The sequence below is a fragment of the Micrasema longulum genome, unplaced genomic scaffold, assembly GCF_059751315.1.
Source record: "Micrasema longulum isolate JH-2025_06_02 unplaced genomic scaffold, ASM5975131v1 h1tg000887l, whole genome shotgun sequence".
In the NCBI taxonomy this organism is placed as follows: domain Eukaryota; kingdom Metazoa; phylum Arthropoda; class Insecta; order Trichoptera; family Brachycentridae; genus Micrasema; species Micrasema longulum.
In genome coordinates this window covers 311,751-337,879 of record NW_028278078.1, presented here as the reverse complement: position 1 = coordinate 337,879, position 26,129 = coordinate 311,751, and the positions used below count along the sequence as shown (strand labels likewise).

The 26,129-nt window shown below is 31.5% G+C and overlaps 3 protein-coding genes across 4 annotated transcripts in view; 1 reads left to right on the top strand and 2 right to left on the bottom strand.

Moving 5' to 3' along the window:
- Positions 1-1,562: 1,562 nt before the first annotated feature.
- On the bottom strand, positions 1,563-6,557 carry Tsp39D (Tetraspanin 39D). Its single transcript, XM_088231455.1, has 5 exons — positions 6,351-6,557; positions 5,823-6,011; positions 5,574-5,744; positions 5,154-5,378; positions 1,563-2,873 (listed from the first exon to the last, which is right to left on the bottom strand). The coding sequence occupies exons 1-5, from the start codon at positions 6,411-6,413 to the stop codon at positions 2,808-2,810; spliced, it is 714 nt and encodes a 237-aa protein (XP_088087581.1). The 5' UTR covers positions 6,414-6,557; the 3' UTR covers positions 1,563-2,807.
- Positions 6,558-9,025: 2,468 nt separating this feature from the next.
- On the bottom strand, positions 9,026-13,390 carry LOC148278385 (small ribosomal subunit protein uS8A). Its single transcript, XM_088231460.1, has 3 exons — positions 13,332-13,390; positions 12,698-12,998; positions 9,026-9,174 (listed from the first exon to the last, which is right to left on the bottom strand). Exons 2-3 carry the CDS (start codon positions 12,994-12,996, stop codon positions 9,081-9,083), a joined length of 393 nt encoding a protein of 130 aa, XP_088087586.1. The 5' UTR covers positions 12,997-12,998; positions 13,332-13,390; the 3' UTR covers positions 9,026-9,080.
- Positions 13,391-15,841: 2,451 nt separating this feature from the next.
- Positions 15,842-26,129, top strand: part of sdk (sidekick cell adhesion molecule) — a 146,441-nt gene continuing 136,153 nt past the window's right edge. The window contains exon 1 of one of the 2 annotated variants that reach the window (XM_088231467.1): positions 15,842-16,488. In XM_088231467.1, coding sequence (XP_088087593.1) covers positions 16,305-16,488 — 184 coding nt within the window. In that variant the 5' untranslated portion in view covers positions 15,842-16,304. The remainder of the gene's footprint in view (positions 16,489-26,129) is intronic. The other variant, XM_088231466.1, reaches the window with a different exon arrangement.

Here is a 26,129-nt window from a genome sequence, read left to right as displayed (position 1 = left end):
GTACTGTTTTTACAATGTCACAAGTACCAAATTTTACTTTAGGTTTTGTAAATCAGAGGGTAGGTCCAAAAATTTGCAGAATAAAGGGGAAGGGGGTTAAATGGAAAGATGGTAATATTTTTCCTCTTCAATATATTCTCCCACACATACATTTTTCAGATCTTTAAACCAATTCATTTATACCCTTGGAAAAAAAAATGTCTTTTCTTTTGTTACAATAAAATTATTCTTATTGTCTAGTGGAACTCTTATTCTCAGTTACATTGTTGTTTTTGAAGCAGCGTAAGAATTATCAGCACTTGTATTGCACTGACCTTTGAGATACCAAGATGATGATGATGTAGGATCCTGAAAACAGATGCTACTCTGCCACTTCTTCTAGATGCTTTTACTTCAGATGGGCATTCTCCAATACCAGCTTTTCAACAAGTGGCCTTAGCAAGCTGTCATGGCAGGGAGCCGTCTTTAATTAACTCTGCCAATTTTGAAAATACTTATTTATAAATTATGGTTTTCCCAGGACAAAAGTCTGTTGACAGCTCTTCCCAGATAACATAATGTTTTATTTATTTATTTAAAGAAAACAACAGCCATTACAACAAAAAATACAGTATATACAAATAAACCAAAATTTTAGGCCAATTATAGTTTTCTATATAAAAACTAAATAGAATGTAAAAATTTAAAAAAAAAGCGTACCTGTATTAAGCCACTCCGTATCATATCACTTGCAAAAAATAAAAAAATTAATAATAACTAAAAGTACAAAATTTAATTTATTATTATAATTTTTAAATAATTTTAAAAAAAAAATCATTTTACGGATCCCCACGGAGTAGCTTCAGATCAGCTTTTCCTCTTAGACATAAATACAAATGTACAAGTATATAACAAATTACAAATGTTAAATAGATAGTACTGATTAAGTTAAATGATTATTATCTGCAATTATAGCCTTGGCATTTTTCTTATAGTTAATTAAAGTTAGAAAATATATATCAATTTCAAAAAAATGTTTGTTATAACTATTTAAGATTCTGGGAAAAGGTGCATTCTTGTTGTTATTTGTGCTTGATCTTCCAACATGAAACAATTGCTGCTGCCGAGTTGTGCGCTGAGGGATACGAATTTTAATTTTCTCAAGAAGTTGGGGATAATCTAATTTGTTATTTACTATTTTGTAAAGGAAGACGGTATCAGATATAGTTCTTCTGGATTGTAAGGTTTCAATATTGTGATATAGTACAGCTTCTTCATAGTTATTAAAATGTTCATTTTGTCGATAGTTTAGATGTTTCATAAAATTTTTTTGAAACATCTAAACTATTTAATTTTTTGTTTTATTGTGTTTAGTGAGAAATTTGATGACAGCTCGAAACTCAATTTTATCCATACTAGGTATTTCTTCCATATTGCCTCACTTATTTAGGTGTAACTTGAAAATTGATTTCTCATTTATGCCAGTACTTGCAGTATATTAATATAAGTCATGAGTTACACTATTTACTTATGTATATTAGTAGCCCCCCACCCCCACCAGCCCTACAATTTTTTAAACCCATTCTCGTAAGGATATAAACAAATCATGTACCTTAAAAATAAAAAACAAAAAATTTGTCTTAAATAGTCTAACCTTTTTCTATAGCCCAGTCAGGACCAGTTGCAGTTATACAAAATATGGATTGCTTTTGCAATTTTTTTAAACCATTTTGATGAAAACTTAAATTTTTCAATTCAACTGGCTCTGAATTCCTAACAATAAAACTGCGACAAGAATGGGCTTCACGTGAGAAATGAAAGTTGACAAATACAAGTACATTACATAATGCTGGGTTTGGAGATTATGTCTTATTCCAATGTATATGTAAGTAAATAGTTGTAATTTAAAACTGAATCCTGCCTTGAGGTAAATCTCTTAAAAATGGAGTTTATAAATATTAGCCAAAAAAATGTTGATTAAAAGCCTACGGTTGTAGGTAGTTAAAACGTCTAGCTCTTGGATGTTCAATAGACCATTTTGCAAATTCTATAATACATTTTATATTTGGAGATTGGCACTCAAAAAATGCTGAAAATACTATTTAATAACAGAACAAATAATAATTCTTTAGCTGCATGGACGTGTAATGAGATAATGAACATATTGGCATTCATACCTCAACTATCTACAAATAGTCTAATGATTGAACATACAAGAACTATGGCAGCGGTCTTTAACAAGTCTGACGATAGATGTTTTGACAAAACAACAAAGGGAGATTCTGAGGGGTGTACAGTCAAAACAAAACATATTTCACATTTTTTTTATTATTATAAAATACATCAATAAATCCACGATTACATTTCTGTAAATACACATTACTACCCTGCAAACTTATAACAGTCTCATCAGCAAAATTTGGTATCAACAATCTGGTTAGTAAACACATCATTTCCACACAAGTAATTAGTTTTCCTCTAATGTGTACCTCAAATGTATATCCTAGGATTAAAATTCTGACCTTTATTCTACACATCAATAGGCTATAAAGTACTAGGGGAATCTAATAAAAAATGCATTCTGCATAAATGAATATCTTCTTGAAATAAAATGTGACTAGTAGTAGGTGAAGTTATTTATATGATTCTTAGTTTTTTCAAAACTAAATAGGTAAAAAATCTAAAATTAACCTTTACAATCATCTATTTACTATACTTTTTTAATGTGAATAGAAATGACTACATAGTGCACATAAAAAAATCTGGATTTTTATCAAAAACAACATAAGCTAACATCTTCAAACACAAACTAAAATTATGCTTTATCTTTAGACAGTTTGGTAGTCTTTGCGGATGGCTCTTGCAAGAGAGAATGAAAAGGCAATCATCAGGAGCTAAAAAAAGAATTAATACATTTAATAGACAGGATACTTAATTAAAAAAGTAAATATATGAGGATGACATAAAAGAAAGAAGTCACCTGAGTAGCATAAAAAATAATGGGCTTTGATAGTTTTATTTATTTGTATATACCCAGTATAAGAAAAAGGTTATTTATAAAAATATTTATGACCTAGAATAACTATACCAGGCTTTCATCTATGAACAAGCTGAGAGCACATGTGCAGTTACAAATACCAATAAGTTACACATATTAGTAACTAAACTAAACAAATGTCAAGTGTAGTTAACAAAATCCAACACAGATTGTTTTTTATGATTATTATGTTGTTTAAGTCAGAATTTATTCTGGAAGAATGAACTGTATGTAAACAATATTATCTGGGAGTCGTAAATACTATTAAAAGAGAATAATCGTTGTAAAAGTGCAAATTGACATTCGTAATAAAAATTATAAAGACCAAGAAAGACACGGATGGCATGATCGAATCCAACAAATACATAAAGATGGAGACGACAAAAGTCGGAAAATCGGCACGTGTGCATGAGAAGACGTATGAATGTAGAGGAAGCGAGATATGTATACAAAAATAGAGCGATGTGGTGTTCTATCCTCTCTGCCTACCCTAACAGCGAAACGGCGTAAAGATTTTTGTTTGTTTTATAGTAGAACTCCATTCATCCCAATTGACGAATAATCCAGTCATCCGGATTGCCAAATATCCAGGGGTGGTATTCTGGATCTTCTCTACCCCCTTGAGAGTGATTGATTTGAAGATTTTAATTTCTTTAATGCCACCACATATTTCTGAAATAGAATCTGAATAGTTTAAATTCAAGATAAATACATCCATTTCACTAATGAAAAATGTGACAAATCGCAGGCCTATTTCATAGTTCTACCACTTCAGAACCAGGGCCTCGATTATGATGGGAAGATGAAGACATCATACCTTCACCTTGACGGTATAGCGATTCCCTCTAGCGATTATAAAGGTATACTACCGTCCCCCCACCTTCAAGTTTTGAGTAGGTACATCGATATGAAACAAAGGGAAGTGTACGTCACAGTACACATATCTACGCACTGAAATGACATAGCTTCAGTATGATGTCATAGTTGAAAATAAAAGTCTCCCGACCGACTACAAAGGTATGGTACCGATACCCCCACCATCAAGTTTTGATGTAAGTACATCAGTTTATACCGATGGGTCTAGGACCCCTCGATACGTTTATCTATGCATAAAAAGTGACAAAAATTTTGTTTCACCGAGCAATTTTTCCTTTAATTATGATTTATTAAAAATTTTAATCGTTTTGAGGTTGGCACTTTTTTTCTTTAAAGCCTATTAAACATATGAGAGAGAAATAAGTAAGTTTTGAAGTCGAATTAAATTCCGACATCACTGTCACTTTAATAAAACGAACGCCTAGATGTGGAAATAATGTCGCTAGGATCTCTCCTATTAACAAATAAGAGTATCTAGGCCTCAGAGACAGATTATATGCGTCAGAAAGTTAGCACTCTAAAAAAAAAAATTTAATTATTATATTTTTTCCATCTGTTTTACTATCTTTCAAGAGTGTATGTATCGAGACGATATAGGAGCCGGCTTTGTAGTCGATCGGTAGATACATACAGACGATAGTTAGGTGTACCGTCTAGGTGATTTCCAAAAGTCATGCAAAATTCATGTTCAAGTGAGCATTTTTTGCTTGAATTGGAATTTATTGAAGTTTATAATCGCTTTGAAGTAAGCACTTTTTATTACAGAAGCCTATTTAAAATAAAAATGAGAATTATTTTTAATGTTAATGACGTAAGGCACGCGGACTAATTGTTTGCGGTCATTTCATTGGCTTGTTTCGATCATATGATGTCGATATGACAAGTAGGTAGAACATACCGAGGTAAGATACAGATAGTACAGAAGTTAAGTATACCGTCTCGCTATATACAAATGAAGATAGCGTTCATAATCGAGGCACGGGTAAGTATGGAATAAATTTGTATGGTCGCTGTTCCAGCACTATACTCGGTTTGACCTTATCCGGCGCTAATAAGAAGGAATTTTTACTATACCTTCCTTATTCTACCGCTACTCTTGGGCACAATTTTATACCAGGTTTAATACCAAGCCCATTAACTTGTACACTTTTTTTTTATTTCACTTGTATTTATTTGATAAGCTGGCTTTGAGATGTTTGCAATGAGGCACTAAAATTTCGATTACTAATAATTTAAAATTAGGATCTACAAGAGTACATACCTGTATAAGAGCAATCCCAGATGCAGACAATCCAAGGATAAGTGATTTTTTCTTGAGTGTATCCAAAAACAAAGGAAAGCAGCCACGATTAAAAGCGTCCTTCTCTTGGCATTCAAAATTATTCACCTCGGGGTTGAAAGGGGATTCTTTGCAACAAGAAGATGGAATAGTGTGGTTTCCAGATTGCAGCCAGTCATCGGGGGAGTTCACACCGCAACATTCCAACTAGGCATAAAAAATTAATAAATTAAATTATATAAATTCCTTAATCTGTAATAAAATTAAAAAATTATTACAGATTAAAGAATTTACATTGCTTAGTACAGAATAAAGAGAAGTTAGGATATATCATAATATAACCATTATTGTTTTGACTTTTTACAAATGAACCAAATGGTTCGGTGTTTTTTTAATATCTACCTCATGCTGCATAATGTTCCAAGTTTTTTGTATTTCCCGATTGTTCGGATATTCATGCAGTGTAGAATTCAGCCTGTCCTCAAGAACATTTTCCAAATCTCCTCTTTTTATGTAACTAGCTATTCCGGCAGCTAATTCCAACACAAACAGTACCAGAAGAAGTGTGGAAAACTAAAACAAATATGCTGACATGTTTTAAAATAAAAGGGTCAATGTATATTTCAAAATGTGACTAAAAAGTATAGATACCATAGTTATCAGCTTGTGACTTTCTTTCATAGCGCCACAACATCCTAAAAATGCGATTAAGAATACAACAGCTCCAATAATTATTAGAAGGGCCGGAGATGTAAGGAAATTGGAATCCAAAATATAGAAATCGCCAACGAAAGCCGCTTGTGTAACAGCTCCAACAGTCAGTATGAACAACCCCAGCACCTTAAAGAAAATAAAAAAATATATGCATAAATATACGTTCATATTTATATTGTTGATTAGTAACGAAAAAATGAGTCATCAAATAATCACTCAAGTTGATAAGGAGACAGTAACCTGAAAAAAGTGAAGTTTATAAGAAAATAGTGGATCACAATCAAAATTTACTCGCTGCTTTCTAATTTAACAATTGATATTTTTGTTTGTCCGGTAACTCCCAGTCCATAATTAATTACGTTAGCTGAGTAACTGCGCATTTACATTTCAAAACTGGAACACGGCTCAATAATATTTTATTAGGACCAGATATTTTAACTTTAATATTTCAATACAAATACTAACCGAAAATACGATGCTGAACCAAAATAAAACACCGAACTTAAGGCAGCCTCCTTCGATCACCATCTTGACAAATTGTTATTGATGCCCTTAATAACAACCTTATGTATTTGCTGGGTGCTCGATGTCCGTTACTTTTCAATAACTAATGCTGAAGTAGAGATAAACCTTATTTAACAGCCGTGGCAACTCGGCAGAGAAATTATGTCTGCCAATTAACGAATCAATAGAGCGCGCCCCGACGACAGATGACAAAGGAGGAAATGCGGAGAAAATACTGGAAACTGCGATTCACAATATTGGCCGTTTTCATACCACAGCAAAATTTCACCGGCCCGATAAAATAACATAGAGTGGATTGACTTTTATAGTGTCATACATATTAAAAATATATATTAATTGGTAGGTTAATGCACAAACCAGTACACGATGAGGCCGAACAATGTTTAGTCGATTTCTTTTAGAAAAGTTTTCACCTGCGAGTAGAAACGAAAAAATAAAATAATAAATAAGTAACCACCCACCCTAATTTTACCGGGCCGGATGGATTAGCACGACGCGTGTGAAATGAGCCAACGGCGGCAGTGTTGCCAACCTCTATGAAGCGAAAACTGTCAATAAATAATAGTGATATTCTGCGTTGCTAACCCTACCGATTTTTCGGTAAAATTACCGATTTTTGGCAAAATCTACCGATCTAGATGAAAATTCTACCAATTTTAAATCATGTTTTTCCCCCATATATTTTTCTATGGTTCATTCGTCCTCAATATAAGCAGTCTCTTCATAAATTAATTAACTTCTCACTTTTTCTTTTTGCTCAGAAACAGACTTTTCTGCCATCTGTTTATCATTATGAAAACTATTTATATTTATCCTCCGTTTGCACAAAATACATACTAACATATTACAACAGAGATGAAGAACATTTAAGAAAAGGTAATATAGAAGTCTAGGCATCTACAGGGCTTATGACCTGTCAATGGCTGGTTTAAGTGGCCACTTTACACACTGTGTAACATTCACCATTCTGCCTATATTTGAACATCTATATTCCTTCAATTCTTTCATCTGTTGATGTTTGTGAAGTTAAAGAGCTGAAACCTTTATTAATGCGGGTGAGATTCATCTAATTGAATTATTTCACCTACATACTAGGCAACGCCTGAAAATATTATTTTTCAATTTCTATACTTCTTCATGGACCAGGTAATTTATCAACAATATTTTGAGTTTGTCCAAATTTTTGTAGACAATGTTACAGTGTGTAAAGTGGCCACTTAAACCAGCCATTGACAGGTCATAAGCCCTGTAGATGCCTAGACTTCTATATTACCTTTTCTTAAATGTTCTTCATCTCTGTTGTAATATGTTAATATAGACAGCTCCCCAGGGAGTTGAATCCAGTCCTTGTCTACAAAAATTTGGACAAACTCAAAATATTGTTCAAAATACATACGTTGATTGGTTAGTTTAGTAAATGAGATTCCCGCTTTTTTTTCAAAGTTGGCAAATTAAAAACGTAAAAAAATACATTTTATCTTTTGGGTTTTTTATAATACCATTCACAACTTCAATCTTTTAAATTTTGATGGTAAGTTTAATCCCAATTTTTAGTTTTTCAATAACATTTTTTCAAAAATCGACATGCTTAGCGACAAAAACTAAGAGCAGCATAGAGTTTTGTGTTCGTATTTATTTTGCATTGCAACAAGTCAGGATGCTTTACTATAGAAGTAAACTAAAGCACAGAACGAGGCTGAAGAGAAAAATACGTTAAATTATTATCATTTCACCGGAAATCCAATCCAGAACCCTTCGCGTGTCAGGCAAGAGTCATTAGTTCACGGGGACCGCCATTTGGTTTGTTAAAAAAAATAATAAAAATTCAGTTTCTGGGCTACTATTGTCGATAGTAATAACTTTATCCATGCAACAGTGTTAGTAAAACTAACTTTGAACTGCTCTACTCAAAAGTAGTCATTTTGCAGAACCAACATTGTTAATAGGGACCATCGATATATTATAATAGTTTTTGTCCCTATGGGTGACTCCATAAGCGGGTGGCGTATTATTACTCTGGAGGATTAGACATCATTCAATTACTTAAAATGTTTGATGTTGCTAAAATCCATTTAGACAGGGATATCTGTAAACAGGCAATTTCCTAACTTTAAATGGAATTTTTTTGGAATATTTCATTAGTTTTAAACGTTTGGAATATAATTATTTGAGTTTCCTGAGAAAAAATATGTAGATCGCTCTGAAATCTCTTGTTCGATGGTCTAGCATGATAAGCAGCATACCATGGGGTGGACAGTTTCAAATTATTACATAATATTACTTACTTACTCCGTGTAGAGCATAATATTTTATCTCCACGAACTTTCAGCTGTGGACGTCCAGGACAGCGAGAACCTAATGGTTTGCGTAAACCCGAACCTTTGCTTAGGAAATTTAAAAGAAGCCTGATGGTAGAAATTTTACATCTTCAATAAATTGGGATATAAAGCCATTTAGTTTAAAGGTATAAAATGGATGCTATCAAAAACAAAACAAAAATCGAAAACCACCCCCGCAACGCAGTGCCCTTGAGTTAGTTATTGGCCTTGGCAGATTATCTAATTGTTAAAAGAATAATATTTATTTTTTAAAGGAATTAAATAAAAGAATAGATATGTGGTGCAAGGAGCAATTTATTGTTAATGCGCCCTGTTTTCCATTTTTTTATGCTTAAAAGAAGAATCCTAATATCTTTCCTCCCAGATGCTTTCTTCTGGCTTCTTCATGATCCATTATTCCACCACTGGTTGTTAGAACAATGTATCTGAAAAGAAAAGAAAACAATTTAATGACAATTCCATTATTATAATAAAGATATAAAAAATGTGTTTATGTATATGTGTGTATCTGTACATTTCTGGAAAATGCACCCAACAAAATCAATGAAATCCTCATTTCCTAATCCAAATCTAGTATAGGGCACTGTGCGACACAAAAGAGCAAGGCAATCGATCATTGGTCTTGGATTATTTTATTGATAAAAACGGCACTTAGTGCCTTTCACATATAAGTTACAAATACAGTTGAATATACATACTTGTAAGTATAATTATAAGTAATACAGAGCATATAAATCATTTGAATAAATCCATAGCATGTGACAACAAAATAAATTGTTTCAATTAAATTACAAATTTAAAAGCTTCAATTAAATTAATTTAACAATAGAATCACTATGTAAAGCGCCCTTGAGGTATTTTATTACGAAAATGGTGCTATATAAGTTATCCATAATAATAATAATATAAAACAACATTATTATTAAAAAATTAAGAAAGTCTAAAAAAGATAAACTTTATAAAAAAATAAAATACGTATTATCAGTTATGGAATTATCGATAAAAAATGATAATTTGGTATTAGAAATACTTTGAACCAGTTAAAAAAAAACTAAGAAAACAATTTTAAATTACACTAAACGATAAAAATAATAATAATAATAAAAACTTATAAATAAATTAAATTTTAGGTTGCAATCTAAGTACTATGAAATATTGCATAAAAACACCTTTGTAATCAACGTATCAGGAATCAAACTCGAGACCTCTTGCATAGTAGGCAAATGTGTTAACTAATAGATTATGAGGTGGACAAAAAAATAAGAATGCATTATTTAGTTTACACCAAATTTTTTGGTTACAGATTAGGTACCTGTAAAAAGTTTTGCGAATACTGAGTTGAATGGAGGCAAACGTGGCGCCGTTTATCGCATGTATCAGTTACAATTCCTTACGCCGTCTGAGTGCACATTGTCCCGTGTACGGGTTTCCTTTACTTTACACACACAAAAATATGTTAAAAATGAATATCGTCCAGAAATAAGTATTCGAGTGGTCAAAAAAGTCCTAATTTCAGTTCTGGACATGGAGAACATAACGACTTTAATCGTAATTATTAAAATTAGTTTAAAAGTATTGTATGAAATACACATGATTATGAACATTGTAAGAAAAAAGTATAGTATGCAATTGAATGAATGCAGATTACCAAGTAAAGAATAAGCCCGGTGTTTCGAACCGATAAAGATTCCACATAAAAATCGTAACACCGAAATCTCAAAACGTGTTGATTGTAGACATAATTTTCAAATTCTATTAAAAAACAAAGAAATTTTTATGCATCGTATATTCCAACATTCAAATTAATAGCTTTAGAATTGTAATTGAATCTTCAGGCAATCACATGCGTATTGGCCTCTCATTTGCGAAACGTGACACAATCATTTATTGAAATTTAAGAGTCATGTCTGCTTACATTAGTAAAAACAAAAATTAAAATGTTACTAATAACGAATTGTAAATTTGATCTATTTCAAAGCTTTAGTGGATAATTTGTGAGAAAGGTTCGTAACTTCAATATGTATTTAGTATTTTAACAAAAACTGCTACGCTTTCTTAAGTGTGTTTAACTGATTATCAAATGATGTAATAACTTATATTTACATACAAGTTACTAATTAAAAATACTTGGCACACTTCCACTTATTTTTTTGACCAATTAGCGCTTTCACCCTCCAATGGGCATCTTCTGATTATCACATATTTATTAATTGAATAGGCAATTACTTCAGGGCCGGTATTCCAAACGCTCTTGTGGCCATATTATCTCGTGTATTTACCTACAAAATACACGAGAAAAAATGTTTTCTTGTACCATTAGTGGTTCAGAATAGCACCCCAGAACACTTCATGATAAATCTCTATATTAAAATAGTGACACAAGGGGTGAATGTCATGACTTATTGGGGTCCACAGAGACAGGGTCGAATCTTAAAGTATTTTATAAAGAACGCTTACAGAATTAGTGAGATCTGTGGTTATGAGGAAATATTAGTTTACATTTTAGTTTATGGTTTTCTCAATACCTACATTTATTCACTTTTATAATGAGCTACTACTCGGACATACTGAACAAAAATTTTGTCATAATTGCACGAAAACTCTTCAATCACTTAAAAAAAGAGTTTAAAAAAAATAAATCTAAGTAATGAAATCCAAATGGGCACTAATTTCAAGGACCAAGTCGGGATCAGATTACGTTTACGACACTTAATTGTTGTTTTCACAGACAACATTGAAAAAGTTTCACACAAACATATGGTTGAAATTGCGTGTAAAATATCCAAGCTCAGTAAGCACTGGCTCGGCACCTCATTACAATTTCTTCTGGAGTTTGTGAACAACATGCTTTTTTCGGGAGATTTTACATTTTTAAGATTTTTTTAATGTTCTATGCTTACACGGTCAATGCATAAAAAACAGTATTTTTGTTTGAATTATGACAATCAGTGTCATGTGACAGATAGGTACTTTGTGTCTTCATGTGATTGGTATGTTTGTTATCTGTTTGAATTACATGTAAATTTGCAAAAAATATATATGTATAATATAAAAATAGAAAATGAGAACTAAGTTGTGGTAGCGCAGGGTGCAAAGTTTGGACCTTATATACTTAGGTCCACACTCCGATTCATTATTGTATTTAGATTGCTCCTTACAGCAAAAAAATAAATTGCGAGGCTCAAAAGGGTGAAATTTTGCAGTGCCCGAGATACTGATTAATCAACTGAGGCCCGCAGGGCCAATAAAGCAAGGCCCGAAGTGCCGAATCTCCTAGCATGTAACAGTTTTAATTAATTAATTAAGTAATTAATCGTATTGGGAACTCCTTAAAATGAACACACAATATAATTAAATGTTCAATATAAAGTCGATATTGTCGATTGATAGTGAAGTGTTCTGGTGGTACGTCACTATTGCGGTGACTCAACAATAAAGTATGGTATATGTTTCCTACACTTATCTGTCAATATTTACAGAAGTTCATGAGTGAGCAAACGTCAAAAGTTTCTTCTTAAGTTGACTGTAGAATAAATACATTGAGACACTTGGGATGATAGTTATATACATGAAAATACAGCGAAACAGAATGCACGCAACATTGTATTACTAAATTGATACTCACATTTAATAATGCCATTAACCTCAATGCCAAGGCATCTTTAGATTATCGGGGGCGATTTACAAAACAAAAATAATTCTTAAATAATCACAGCAACATCAAAATAACATAAAAAATGAACTTCAGACTTTATTAAAGTTCAAATAAATTACTAAACTTCTTCGTTTTGAGTGGAACACTATTGTATAAACACAATTTCGAGTCGGTGATAGGGCATAAAAATAATAGATTAGTGTTATTTATTTTCGTAAAAACACTAGTACACTAAATAAATCATAACAATCAATAAAACGCTAATTGGTACTTTAATGTTTTAGAATAATTACCCAAACTGACGTGACGGCAACAAATTATTGGTCCACCTTTCGATGTCCCGAATGGCTACATCGAAGCGAGGTGAAATAACTCCGCATTTGTTCAGTCGGCCAGTGAGATTGACCACAATTTTTCCAGCTCGGTGGTCATCTACGATTTCGAACTCTCCGATGTAACCGTGCTTCATCATAACTGTCAAAAATCTGACAATCACCTTGGAGCACGGCCTCAGAAGCACTTGCCTCTTGCCCCTTTTCTCAGCATTGTTGATGGATTTGAGAGCGTCGCTCAATACGTTCATACGCACCATGGCTGAAAAACGAACATAACCTCATTAATTTACGTACACAAATTCACTTTCCACACAAAACATCACAACATTTCAAACGAAAATGCTTTGAATAATTAACTTATTTTAATTGACAATGCTTTTTTAACTAGCACAATAGTAAATTTAATAACACTTTCAACGAGATGTCAAACACGTATTTATATGCACATTGGGAACCCAATTTTAAATAAAGTTCAATTTAAGTTTCGGGGCATGGATCGGAATAAATACTGCCCTGAACATATAAAAAGAACTTTTTTTTAATATATGGTTATTTAAAATACCGAGATACGTTTAATTTCGCCGTCGATTACCTGAGATTTAATATCTGTTTACCGGCGCGACATACAGCCCGAAGTTACGGACGAAAAAGGAAGTTCAATTCTTCATGTTGGTATTTTGAGAAAAACCGGAAACCAATTTTGACACAACACGGACGACTACAACTATTTCATATCTGACAGCCGGCAGTATTCGTAAAAACGATAAATAAATATATTATATAGGTATGGAACCAATCGGTGTCCATGCAGATATGGAACCAAAATCCTAAACGAGTGATTTTGCCTCTCAGGTGAAAATCCTCAAAAAAAATATCTAGTGGAGATAAGTCAACCTCTTAAAATAGTGGTTGGCCCGTTCGCCTACCGTGTTTGAGGTCCCAGATTCGATTCCTGGTAGAATGGACGTAAAATATTTGTTTGAAAGGTGGATTAAGACTGCAATATTTCGCTGTCCCTGGACTGTCACCTGAGGCGTTGCACTGATCACCTTACCGTCATGCAACAGATGATCAAAATACGCTGCATCTACCATACTAAAGCAGCGACCTATACCACAACCCTTTTGGTTTTGCCTATACACCGTTGGGTGCGGATAGGAGGCGTATGAGGGGGATGAGGTAACTAATCAAAATTTTTCGGAATACTGATTTGGTTAGTTCGAAACTCACATGTGGTATATGGTACATTAACTACTATGATGATATGATGGCAATTTTTACGACAACCTGTATAAAAAATCAAATACGGTTTAAATGGTTTGTTACAAAAAAGTGAATTTACGTATTATAATTTGTTGTTTGTTTAAAAAAATCTGATTAAAATAAATTTTTTTTTCGCTTTTATAAAACAGTGGACCGAAGCCCATATTTTGAAATATCGAAGAAGCCTGTTATTTCCATGAATCAAACATGAATTTATCGTCACCAAAAAATTGTACATTTTAAAGCTTAGTGTTGAGACAGTGAAAGTAGATATTCAATTTATTGAATTCTCAACATCACGATACAAAAAAAATGATAAAATATGGTCATTTACAAATTTTATCCTAACAAAACCAATTTAAGATTTCAATCAATCTTCACAATAGGGAAATATATCTTTTTTTTTTGCATTTTTAAAGTAATAAAAAGTCTATAAAATACGATCCAGTAAAAAAAAAATTTGCTAATTATTAGTAACATAAAAGATATGTTTAAATTTGTATTTTTGAATTGCCATATAAATGGTCATTCCTTCGGCCACGCCTCTAATACGTCACGATTCATATTTATTTGTTCCTAGCAATTGAATTTTTTTAGAACATTATCACAAATATTAACATCACAACAACCAGGGCCAAACACGTTTCGTTTTTCTACGAACGTATTTGATTGAATTTCTTTTTTACATTTATGTATGAAAACATTTCCCCACAATAAGTATCCACATTGATTTTGAAAATATAATTAATTATTCTAAACCCATATATCATATAATTCATATTTTTAATCGGTGTTCGTATATATGATATTTCCCTATTACGTATTGCAGAACTTCTTTATATTGTGTACATATTTATAAAATTATATTAAAATGAGAAGTTATAATTTTGTTTTGATAGAATAAAAATCGCGTAAAGGTTTTCTTTGCTGACTGAAATAATAATAGGGAAATATTACATATTATTAGGAATAGCGGTAAAAATATATGAAATAGATTTAGAAAAAATAATTGTAGTATGTTTTCAAAATCAATAGGGTATTGTGAAAAACTATTTTCATTCATAATTTAAAAAATAAAATTGTTAAAAAAATACGTCTCCACAAAAACGGTACATGTATGGCCTTGACAATTGTGACGTTAAGATTTGTGACGAGGTTCTATTTACATTTTAGCGGTCACAAACAAAGGTAAAAATATTAGGGGCGTGGCCAATGCAAAGAACCGTTTTCGACGGTTCAACAATTTTTATGCTAATGATAAGTACAAAAAATGTCATTTATCAACAATATTTCATAGATCCGATTAATTTGTAATTGTATTAAAAAAATATATTTAAATATATGGATATATATATATCTCTTATCGGGGGTGTTCATGTTGCAAATATACAATCTTTTTGGAATTTTGATGCAAGATTTTTTTTAAACAAAATTTCTATATTTTCCCTGAAAACGGAAATGAAATTGTTTTATAATTCATACTCTTCAGTATACCATACAGATTTTTTTTGTTCATAAAATAATTACCAATGAATAAAAATATTATTTTTTACTTGCATAAAATATGTAAATATTCAATAATAATCAAAAAACCGCTAGTTAAATAATTTAAATATGTGAAGAACAAAAATAATTGTATAGTTAGCGTTTATTAACAAATATATTATTTTAATTTTTCAGGGTTCAGATATTGTGGGAATCCTCATTATGTCGATAAAAGAGTGTGTTTGGAGTTATTGAGAATTGTGTCAAAAGATGTCAGTAGTATTCGTTTTATTCCAATAATTACACTGAGCATGCGCAATGGACTGCATTTTAAGAACCGTTCGGCGTTCTTTCGTAATCCCGAGTCCCGAGTGTATTATGTATTGTGTATATGTATGTATACTATCGGCATGAATGTTTGCTCCACGGTACTTTTTCTGACAGCAGTTTTGCCGCAGTTGGTTACGAGTTCTGACTGTATTTTGGTGCTGTCTTGATCTCGCGAAAACTTTGTAAAGTTATTTCATAAAACTTTTAAAAAGTGAAAAACAATTGTTTAGTTGTTTACAGAGTGTTTAGTTGTGTTCGGAGTTTGATACTGTTCGTTTATTAAGTTGATTGAACTTATGAGTGAGGTGTCTACAGGTGTGTTGTGGCGGTTGCGATGCCTAGCAACCGACCGTTGCTGGACGTCATTTGTGCATGATGAAGTTCCTTAAGGGTATTAATTTACCAGCTTGTTTCAAACAAATAAAATACTAAGTGTCAAAAAAGTTTTGAGAAGAGTGCCAAAGTTTGAAACATTCGTGCGGCTGCGATGGTTATTAACTATAAAAACATTCATTCAAATTATCCGACACATTTATTTAATACAGTAATGGAGGAAACAGAAAGAGTTTATTGTTCTTCTACAAGTAGGCGAAGTGGAAGTTTTCATTTCGTTATTCTCGGATTGGCTGCTACCTTTGCTGTTATGGCATCACCTGGTTTTTGTAGTACAGGTACTTATTTGTTTTTTGTATAGATACTAAACTTATCTGGTGTACTTGCATGGGTAGGTTCTAGGTTATTTTTATTTTCTGGTTCCATTCGACCTTTAAAATGTTCTCATCATTGGTGCAGAAAAAAAAAATCGTTTAAAATAATAATGTTCCATTCAAAATCGGAAACCACATGTAATAAAATCACATTATTATTAATATTATTATTTTGGTAAGGTACTGGTAGGGGTACCTGTACCTGTTAATAATTCCTACTTATTTTTCCTTTTTTATTCATTCCAAAAACCTACGTTTCACCTTGATCAACCACAAATCCAATCTTTGACCGATAACAAATCCAATGCGGGTACTTTAGTAATAACATAATATTGTCCGCCATGTATTATAGTGGTTAACGCATCGGGTCGTTGGGCTAAAACCACATGCAAAATTGTCTGGATTCAATTTCCGATCGGATTGATTCATTTATTTACTTAGGTACAATTGACTTACTATAGGTATTTTGTGAAACAACACTTCTTATAAACTTTTATTGAATTCTAAAAATATTATGTAGGTACTTATAAAAGTGGGTATCCATACATTCGTAAAAACGTGCATTCCTCTCTCAAAAAAATATTTTTTTTAAAAACTGGAAATACCTACCATTCAAATTATAATTGGGTATTAAACATAAATATTATGTTTTTAGTAGGGATTTCGTTTTGAAATTTACTGCAACAGAGAATAAAACATTTTTAAGAAGGGAATATGGAGGGCTTTTGACCTGTCATTGGCTGGTATAAGTGGCCCCTTTACACACGGTGTAAAATTCACCATTTTGCCTATGTCTAAACATCCACATTTTTTAACTCATCCATCTTTTGACTTTGGTGAAGTAAAAAATCTAAAACGTTAATTTAAGTGGGTGAGGTTCAAATAGCTTGATTATTTCATTTACTAGGCAACGCGACGCCTGAAAAAAAATATTTTTTTAAATTAGCAGTTAGTTTATTCAACATTTTTTGAGTATGTCCAAATGTTTGTAGACAAGGCAGGATTTCACTCCCTAGGGAGTTATTAAAATTAAAATTTACTCTAACAGAGAGAGAAAACATTTTCGAGAACGGAATATGAACGTCTGGGCATTTACAGGGTTTATGAACTGTCATTGGCTGGTTTAAGTAGTCACTTTATACACTGTATTTAGTGAGGTACGCTGCGATTGGTGTATCTGTGCCGTGCCCTATGCTCCATAAGATATTAATAATATAACAATGATGAAGTTTAAAATTTTTGATTAATGATATAGGTGCATACATATATTTTAATATTAATGTGAATAGCTACGGGCATTAATAAACACCAAATAAATAACATAAATTCTGAATATCTCTATAAGTTTAATAAATAATTAAGAGGTATGAAAATATAAATTACCTTCATTGATTGAAATGTCACTATTTAAATGTTTGAGTTGATCCTTTCTCCTTATTTTTTACTTCCCATCCCCTCTTTCCTTTTTATAGTATAGTGTAGATTTTTAGTTTTTTTTTTTCAAAATTTGTATAAAATTTTAAGATTCTGTATGATTTCCTAGAATATGTTTATGTACTTGTAATTTTCTTAAACTAAACGGCAAATATGCCCGCCCTTATGTGTTTATAAATTATATGTATATAAAGTGTTAAATAAAATATTTATGTACATAGTTATTATTTTTTTATTTATTCATTTCAAATTACACTCGTATATTCACTAACATATTTTAGGCTGTGCCCGTGTTAAGCTCTATGGCATGGAATGCTCTCCCAGCAGAGGTGCGAGGCTGTGAGAGTGAAGTGATGTTTAGGAAAAAACTTAAAACTTAAAACCCACTTGTTCTAATCATTTGAATAAATTCGTAGCTTGTGAAAACAAAATAAACCGTTTTAATTAAATTACAAATTTAAAAGCTTCAATTAAATTTATTTATCTATATAATCACTTTGTTAAGCGCCCTTGAGGTATTATATTACAAAAATCGCGCTCTAGTTATCCATAATAATAATAATAAACCATAATATTAACAAAAAAAACAATTAATATTTATATGAGATACAATATAAAAATTGAAATATAACAATCTAAATACAAAAAATAACAATAAATACTTAGAATAATAATTACATATGATACAATATTAAAAAATAAATTAAATTAAAAATTACAATCCAAATAAGAGAAATAACATTAAAAACTTATAAAACTAATAAAATATAAATCATATAAATGAAGTAACAAACATAAACCAGTATACAAAATAATAATAGCATTAATAAAAATATATACATATTACAAAAACATAATTGTTATCATAATATAAATTAAATAAGTATTTATATAAGTATAAATTAAAGTAATCAATAATGCAACAAAATAACGTTTTTCTTGTTGAGTTAATAGTTAGTATTTATATATTTAGGTGTAATATTATTATTTCTTAGATTCACAGCATTGTAGAATTTTCAAAAAATTATTTAATTAATAAAATTATTAATCAAATTATTTAACCTTGTGTTTTAATTTTAAGGAACGCTTTGATTTAAAATAAGATTAGACCTTTGACATAATTATGATAAAAATAAGATATTTTCAAATACTTCAAAGATAAAAACATTATGGGCAATACCTCCATAATAATATTTTATCAATTTTTTTACTGTTAATGATAAAAAATATCAAAAAATTCAAGTATAAAGTTTCTACAAACTCAAATTAGCTTACTTTGTTTAAAATAGTACTTACAGTAATTATGAGGAAGTTCAGTGGTTTTTATTTTCTTTTTTTATCTGTTAATTGTCTATTAAACTATGTCAAAAAAAAATTAAAAAATTGTATCAGCGCTATAACTTCTTAAAGTTTTGTATTTTTAAAATTACTTCGCGTGTTCTGTCTCAAGTTCTCTTTTCCTTCTTCTCGATGAGTTCTGCTGATTGGTCAGTTGACCTAGTAAACTGAAATATATCACAACTCTCTTATCATTAGTTGATTCGGAAAAACTAGTGACGTCATGCAAAGTAGTTCGTTTTTATTAAAAAAAAAAATCCATACATTTTCAAGAAACTTCGCCGTATTTTAATGCCATAATTTTTACTGCGCGAAATAATACATTTTTTATATCCAATTTGCCGTAGAGCTGAACTTCCTCATTACAATTAAGTAAGTGGGTATTAAATAAATATAATATGTATGTGTGTGTGCATATATATGTATGTATGTGCAATGCATTACAAGTGCCCCGACTCAACACGGTTTTTTTAGCGAGTCGGAGCAAGTTCGCGGGTATGGGTCGTTCCTGATTGTGTCACTATAAGTTGTCTATTTTCTTAATAAATGTATGTACATATTATTAAATGAAATTTAAAAAATAAAAAAATGTACGGTGAAGATTTTTGAAAATGTATGGGAAAAAACGATTCTAATAAAAACGAACTACTTTGAACGGCGGTACTAGTTCTTCCAACTCAACCAATGATAAGAGAATTGTGATAGATTTCCAGTTAACGGTAAGTCAGATGACCAATCAGTAGAACTCATGAGAAGAAGGGAAAGAGAACTTGAGAGGTCACACGCGTAGTAATTTTGTAACTACAAAACTTATATAAAATCGTAGCGCTATAATACGATACATAAAATTTACAAAAAAATATATTGTCTTAGTTTAATAGTCTTTTAGCAAATAATAAAAATAAAAATAAACTTTCTACTGGCCTGTACAAAAATAAAAAATGATGTAATCCATCTAGTTTTAATATAACCACTTTCCGAATTGTGCAATGTAAGGGTTACCTTTTTAAAGCATGTGGTTTTTTGAAACCGCGTGTTGGTTTGATATTTTTGTGCTACAACTATGGTGAAGTTGTGTTTTGTTCGGGTTTTGTGTGTTGCTCGTTAGTTTAACTGGTGTCCCGACGAAGAGACGAGTACGTCTCAAAACCGATAGATATGGAAAAATCGATAAGTGATTAGATACAAATATTTAATAACATTTAGTAAAATGTTTGACCACAAAGTTAATGCTTTAAATATAAATAGCATAGAATTAAAAATAGTCCAGAAGGAGCGTAGAATCATATTTGAATACATCGCACTGTGTCCAAAAATCCCTCCACTTTGCCCCACTTTCGTCGCGCGCATTCGTGAAGTCGCCGCGTAATGTTTCCAAATGGGAAAAAATATAACCACAGCACAAATGTAAGGTAAAAATAAAGCAATTAGTAATTTTTCAATTTTTTTTATTGTGCACGCGGAAACATTGATTGACACAACAGAGTAGATAAGTAAAGCGTCATTTAATAAGAGTAATTTAATTAATGAACTTTGAACTTAAAATATAAAACAAATTTTATTTTACATAAAACGGATATTTTTATTTCATGTTAAATAATATTTGATGTTTTAAAGATAATGTCGGTCAAATGTCCACCACGGCGTTGTTTAATCCGAGGTACAATTTTCATTAGATGTGCAAAGTAGGGTAAAAAAACCCTGGCAACACTAACGAAATGTCCATTTTGTTTTCTTCGACAATCTGACAAATGGAAAAATAATTCCATTTTCAAGTAATGCATTTGCTACTTACGCATGCATTTGCTAATTACACGTGAAATGTGATCCCATCCTGTTTCTTTAAGATCCCAGGAGTATTTCTACACTTTAAAACGACACAATACGGCATAGTTGAATTCGAAGCGGGAGTTGCGTACTGAGCGACGTCTACAAAGAAACTAACGGGTCAAAACGTAAAACTACTCTTTTAAGAGTAGTTTAGTCGCCTTCTGTTTGATGCGCGTATGCGGTTTCTGGACTATTCTTAATTCTATAATTAATATTATTTATTATTGTTTTTGTGAGAAAGAAATGTGAATGGTTATTTAAGTGTAATGCGCATAAAAATATCGACAGAATAGTTTTGCGCCATGTTGAAGTAATCTTACTAAATCACCGATACAAACTGTACACAGTAACCTAGTTCAAGATGTCTCGTAATATGGAGTGCCAGGATTGGATTCGCCGTGCTGATAAAAGTGATGAATCGACTTCAGTTGCAGCATCAGAAGGAACTGCCTGAAAGACGTTGGATTGGGTGCACCGCAACTACCGGCACCTTCCCATGTTCCCATGTCGTGGGTCGTGGTGGAGTGCGAGTGCGTATTGCACACACCGCATAAGTGGGCATTAATAAGTTAGTAATCGATATGATCCCGGTCTACGGGTCTACTGGTCGTGTCTCGTGTCGTATGAGTGAACTGGATGTAACGTATAGCTACTACGTGGAACGTGATAACTGAGAGATAGTAAATATTATAGGAATGTCGATCAATTAGGCGTTTTGGGTATGATTCTCGGAGATTACAATAACTCAATGTGATTTTTCTTAATCCTGAGTTTTTTGTGCTGTAATTTGGTTTTATGTCGTGCAAAAAGTCTTAATCGTTAGAACCTTTTTTTTACATTATAAACAATAATAAATTATAAAAATAATGTGAACTCACTGGGGTTACCCGTGCCGAGGACACTTCACAATATACTTTTATTTTTTCACGGTGAGAATGAGAATATACAAAGAAGACTTAATATTCAGAGAGAAATGACATAATGTTAGTACAGTTTAACACTATGTATTCATATTTTAGATAGGTTCACACGTATCGTTCAAATCCACACGGCACGGCAAAATTAGGGTGGATTGACGAAAAATCTATTGGCGAAAAATCCTGCAAAAGAAAATCGAGTAGATATTAATCGGCATCATGGTGTACTGGTTAGTGCGTTTGCCTGTCAATAAATAAATTTAAAAAATGATAATACAATAAATAAATATCCATCCACCCTATGCTATTTTATCGCGCCATATGTCGTCTAAAATGGGCTTACCGGTGTCTTTTTATGAATAAAAAATTTTACCCTTGTAAGTATAAGGCCGTTTTCACACCACGATAAAAATCCATTCGGCCCGACAAAATAATAGAGGTTGGATTGATTTTTATCGTATCATATAATAATATTAAAAAATATATATATTTATTTAATGGCAGATTAACACACTAACCCGTACACCATGAGGCTAGTCTTCACTTGATTTTCTTTTGCAATTTTTTTTACCTGCGAGCAGAAACTAAAATAAAACGAAAAAATAAAATAATGAAAAGTATCCGCCATTAATGTGAAATGGGCCTATCGGTGTCACTTTATGATTAAAAAATGCTTCCCTAGTAAGTATAAGGATCTTAAAATTGTATTCATTTCTCGTTTTCTCCATTCGTTCTATCATTTTGTGACAACTCATTGATGGTATCATCGTAAGACCTAAGATTAAAAAAGTTAGGTTCATATCATATTGTACTGTCAATTCATGATAATATGTATCCTCTTCACGAAATGTTTTTCTGTTCTAGGTAAACGTACCAAATACTTAAAAATCAGTGGCGCACAATAAACAGATAATTTACATAAATGTAGGGAACAGGCAGCATAAATTGAAAAGCTTTAGGCTCGAGTTCTCACGCTATGCGCTAGTGTGATTACATTAGTGGGTGTTTGAATCACGGTGATATAAACTATAATAATATGTGCACTAAACATGGCCTCCCTAGTAACGACAGTGTATATAACTACACATTAAAAAGCACATTATTATGTAATACTTATTTATCAAATAAAAACTTGATAGTAAAAAATCCTCTGCATGATAATAAATATAATTTATTATTAGGTTACTTAAATGTTTTAGATAATTATAAAGATAGACAAAAACGGATTTAATTGATAGCAATTTATTTTAATAGCATAAATAAATTGTGTTTACGATTTGCTTACTAAAATGACGATCTTTCAATAATACCCATAAAATTAAAAATCATTACTAACTCGTATTAAATTAATGATAAAATTTCAAACAACCTTTATATCTTTATGTATATTATATTTTTAAATTCAAGTATGTTATATATTGAAATCAGGAAAGTATATAATATTTAGTACTTATTATCATCATCGTTTCTCTATCCTTAAGCAGTGGTGCATAGGGTGATGTATGGGTACACTAAATGAAGCGTATTTCAATCATCTGTTACATAAAAGTAAGATGATTAGTCTTACGCTTCAGGTGCCTCCAGCGACAGTTGTTAAATGTTACAGTGTAGTATTTCAAATGAATATTTCATAGTGAATTGTTATAAAAATAAAAACTTTCTCATAAGTGTTAGTTTATTTATTCATTAATTTAAACAATTTGTATACATACAGTTTACATACGAGTATATATGCACAAGGGCGGGCATATTGCCTTAAGGAAATTTCTTCCTACCTACCCAAACCGTTTAATTTGAGAAAATCAGTGGTATATGAACATATTGTTGGTTTATCAATAATTTCAAAAAATAACAAAATATTGATAAACATACCTATTCTTTAAGAAGTAAAAATTGACTAAATATATACACTGTACTATGAAGAGAGGGTACATGTTACACGCTTTTTTTATTAAAAGAAAACAACTGTAGTTTCGAGAGACCACTCATCCCATCGACGGGTGATACAAAACTAATATTATAAATACAGAATTTTGTTTACAGTGTAATCATAGAATCTATACAAAAAAAAAATATATATCACTAAATAAGTGGTAGAACCTAAAGCCGGATGTGGTTATTCTACTATCGAGTAAGTTTTTATTTTTACAATAATTCATCACGAAGTGTTACGAAGTGAATGCTGATTCAATAAGTAATAAATATTTCACGTCCACCTTGCTAGGAATCGAACCTTAAACATGTCAGGCGAACGCGCCAACCCCTACACTGCAAGGCTGACTTATCTCTTCTTGATTTCTTTTTTCTGGATTTTTAACTGAAAGTAGCCATCTAGTTGAAAACTCTTGACCAATTTTATTCGTCATCGCAAGTACGTAAATTAAAATATCATTAGCTCTTTGTAGGGCACATATTTTATGTTGATTTACGTCTTGCAAACCAAATAAAATTATGTTTTTTTTTAAGATAATAAACCTATTGCATTTGGAAAAGCGGAGTGGAAAACTGACTACCCTCAGAGTAATAATTCGCTCCCGCTTAAAGAGACGCCCTTTCGATCTTTTGCTTAGAACAAGAGCGTTCCAAATTTATGGCTTGGTTTTTGGGTTTAACAAAAACGTGTAACAGGCAGTTTCGGTTTGCGCTTGTAATTCTCGACCTGAGTACCCATGTATTGCAATAAACTATAGCTAACTTCGTGATTGAAAATCAAAATGGCTTTTAATTATTCCTCTGAAGATCTACCAGTATACATTATTAATTATTACGATACTCTTGTGAGAAGAGTTATTATTAATACGAAATATTAGTAAAAAATAGCTCAATTACAAATAACTATCGACGTGCTTAAAAACATGCTAAGCATTTGAGCGATCATAATAAACAATAATGAACATGCTTAAGTTATCGCAGTCGTAAATCAACGCGTGTGTAATCTCTAAGTCAACGCTCGTGTCAGTTTTTTTTTTGTTTTCTTCGTAAATAAATACAGTTCATTGGCGAAAAATCAGCGCTCATTATAAAAATAATACAATACTTATATTGCATTTGCAAAATAGTAAGGAGTATCTAATACAAAAAAGGGAAAATTAAATTACAATTACTATGGCGGCTGCTTTTCTTGACATTTGGCTTGCCAACCGCCGGCTAAATGCAATAAATAGCATGATAAATAATAAATAAAAATAGCAGTTCTGGAATATTTTCCATATTTACACCGGTGAGATTCAAATGTGTGATTGCGCAGCAGGGTTAACGTCGCGAAACGTAAATATTTTGACATTTAATATAATTTGTTCAAGGATGTTCCATTGTGATCGCGAATACGATAAACAACCATGGTGAAAAATCGTTATCACGTCGCTTATTAACACGTCGATAGTTATTTGTGATTGAGCTACTGGTGGTATATTTCGTCGGGATCGTAGAATATCGACTCGACTCGAACTTTACATGTTTGATTTTTTTTTACACTTTATGTCGCAATTTTGAAAATGCAAACGTATACCATTTGATACTTGGGTAAGTTATTTACAATATATATATATTTCAAACCTTGTAAAAAAAGACCAAATAACTTTATCAATATCAAATATTATAAAAGAAAGTCAATGTCCCATTTTTCGCACATCCGTCATTGTTCTACGATCCCGACGATTTATGTACCACTATGTTCCGGGTTAATAAAATAATTAAATGTTTATTCTCAGGAATAGAGTTACACAACTCATTCTGGGACAGCGAACCGAGTTGAATCAGGTTGTGGTCCTGTGGTAGTTTTGTGAACTTACGAAGAATACTCTACCACAGCTTGATTACAATTTTTCCAGCACAAGTTATTTACAACTTTTAGGGAATGGTCTGAAAATTAAGATATTTTTTTATTTTTTAAATCTTTTAGTATTAAATTATAAAACAAAATGTCTTAACATGATGTTTTAGCCAAATGCTTTCTTACTTATCTTTTGCATTAATTAGCATGTCTCTTACAAGTAGCCGTAAACACAACGGTCTTAGTTAGACTAATAGAGTATATGCTCTAAGAATAGAAGTGAGAGCGTTGAACGAATTACATTATCATTGATA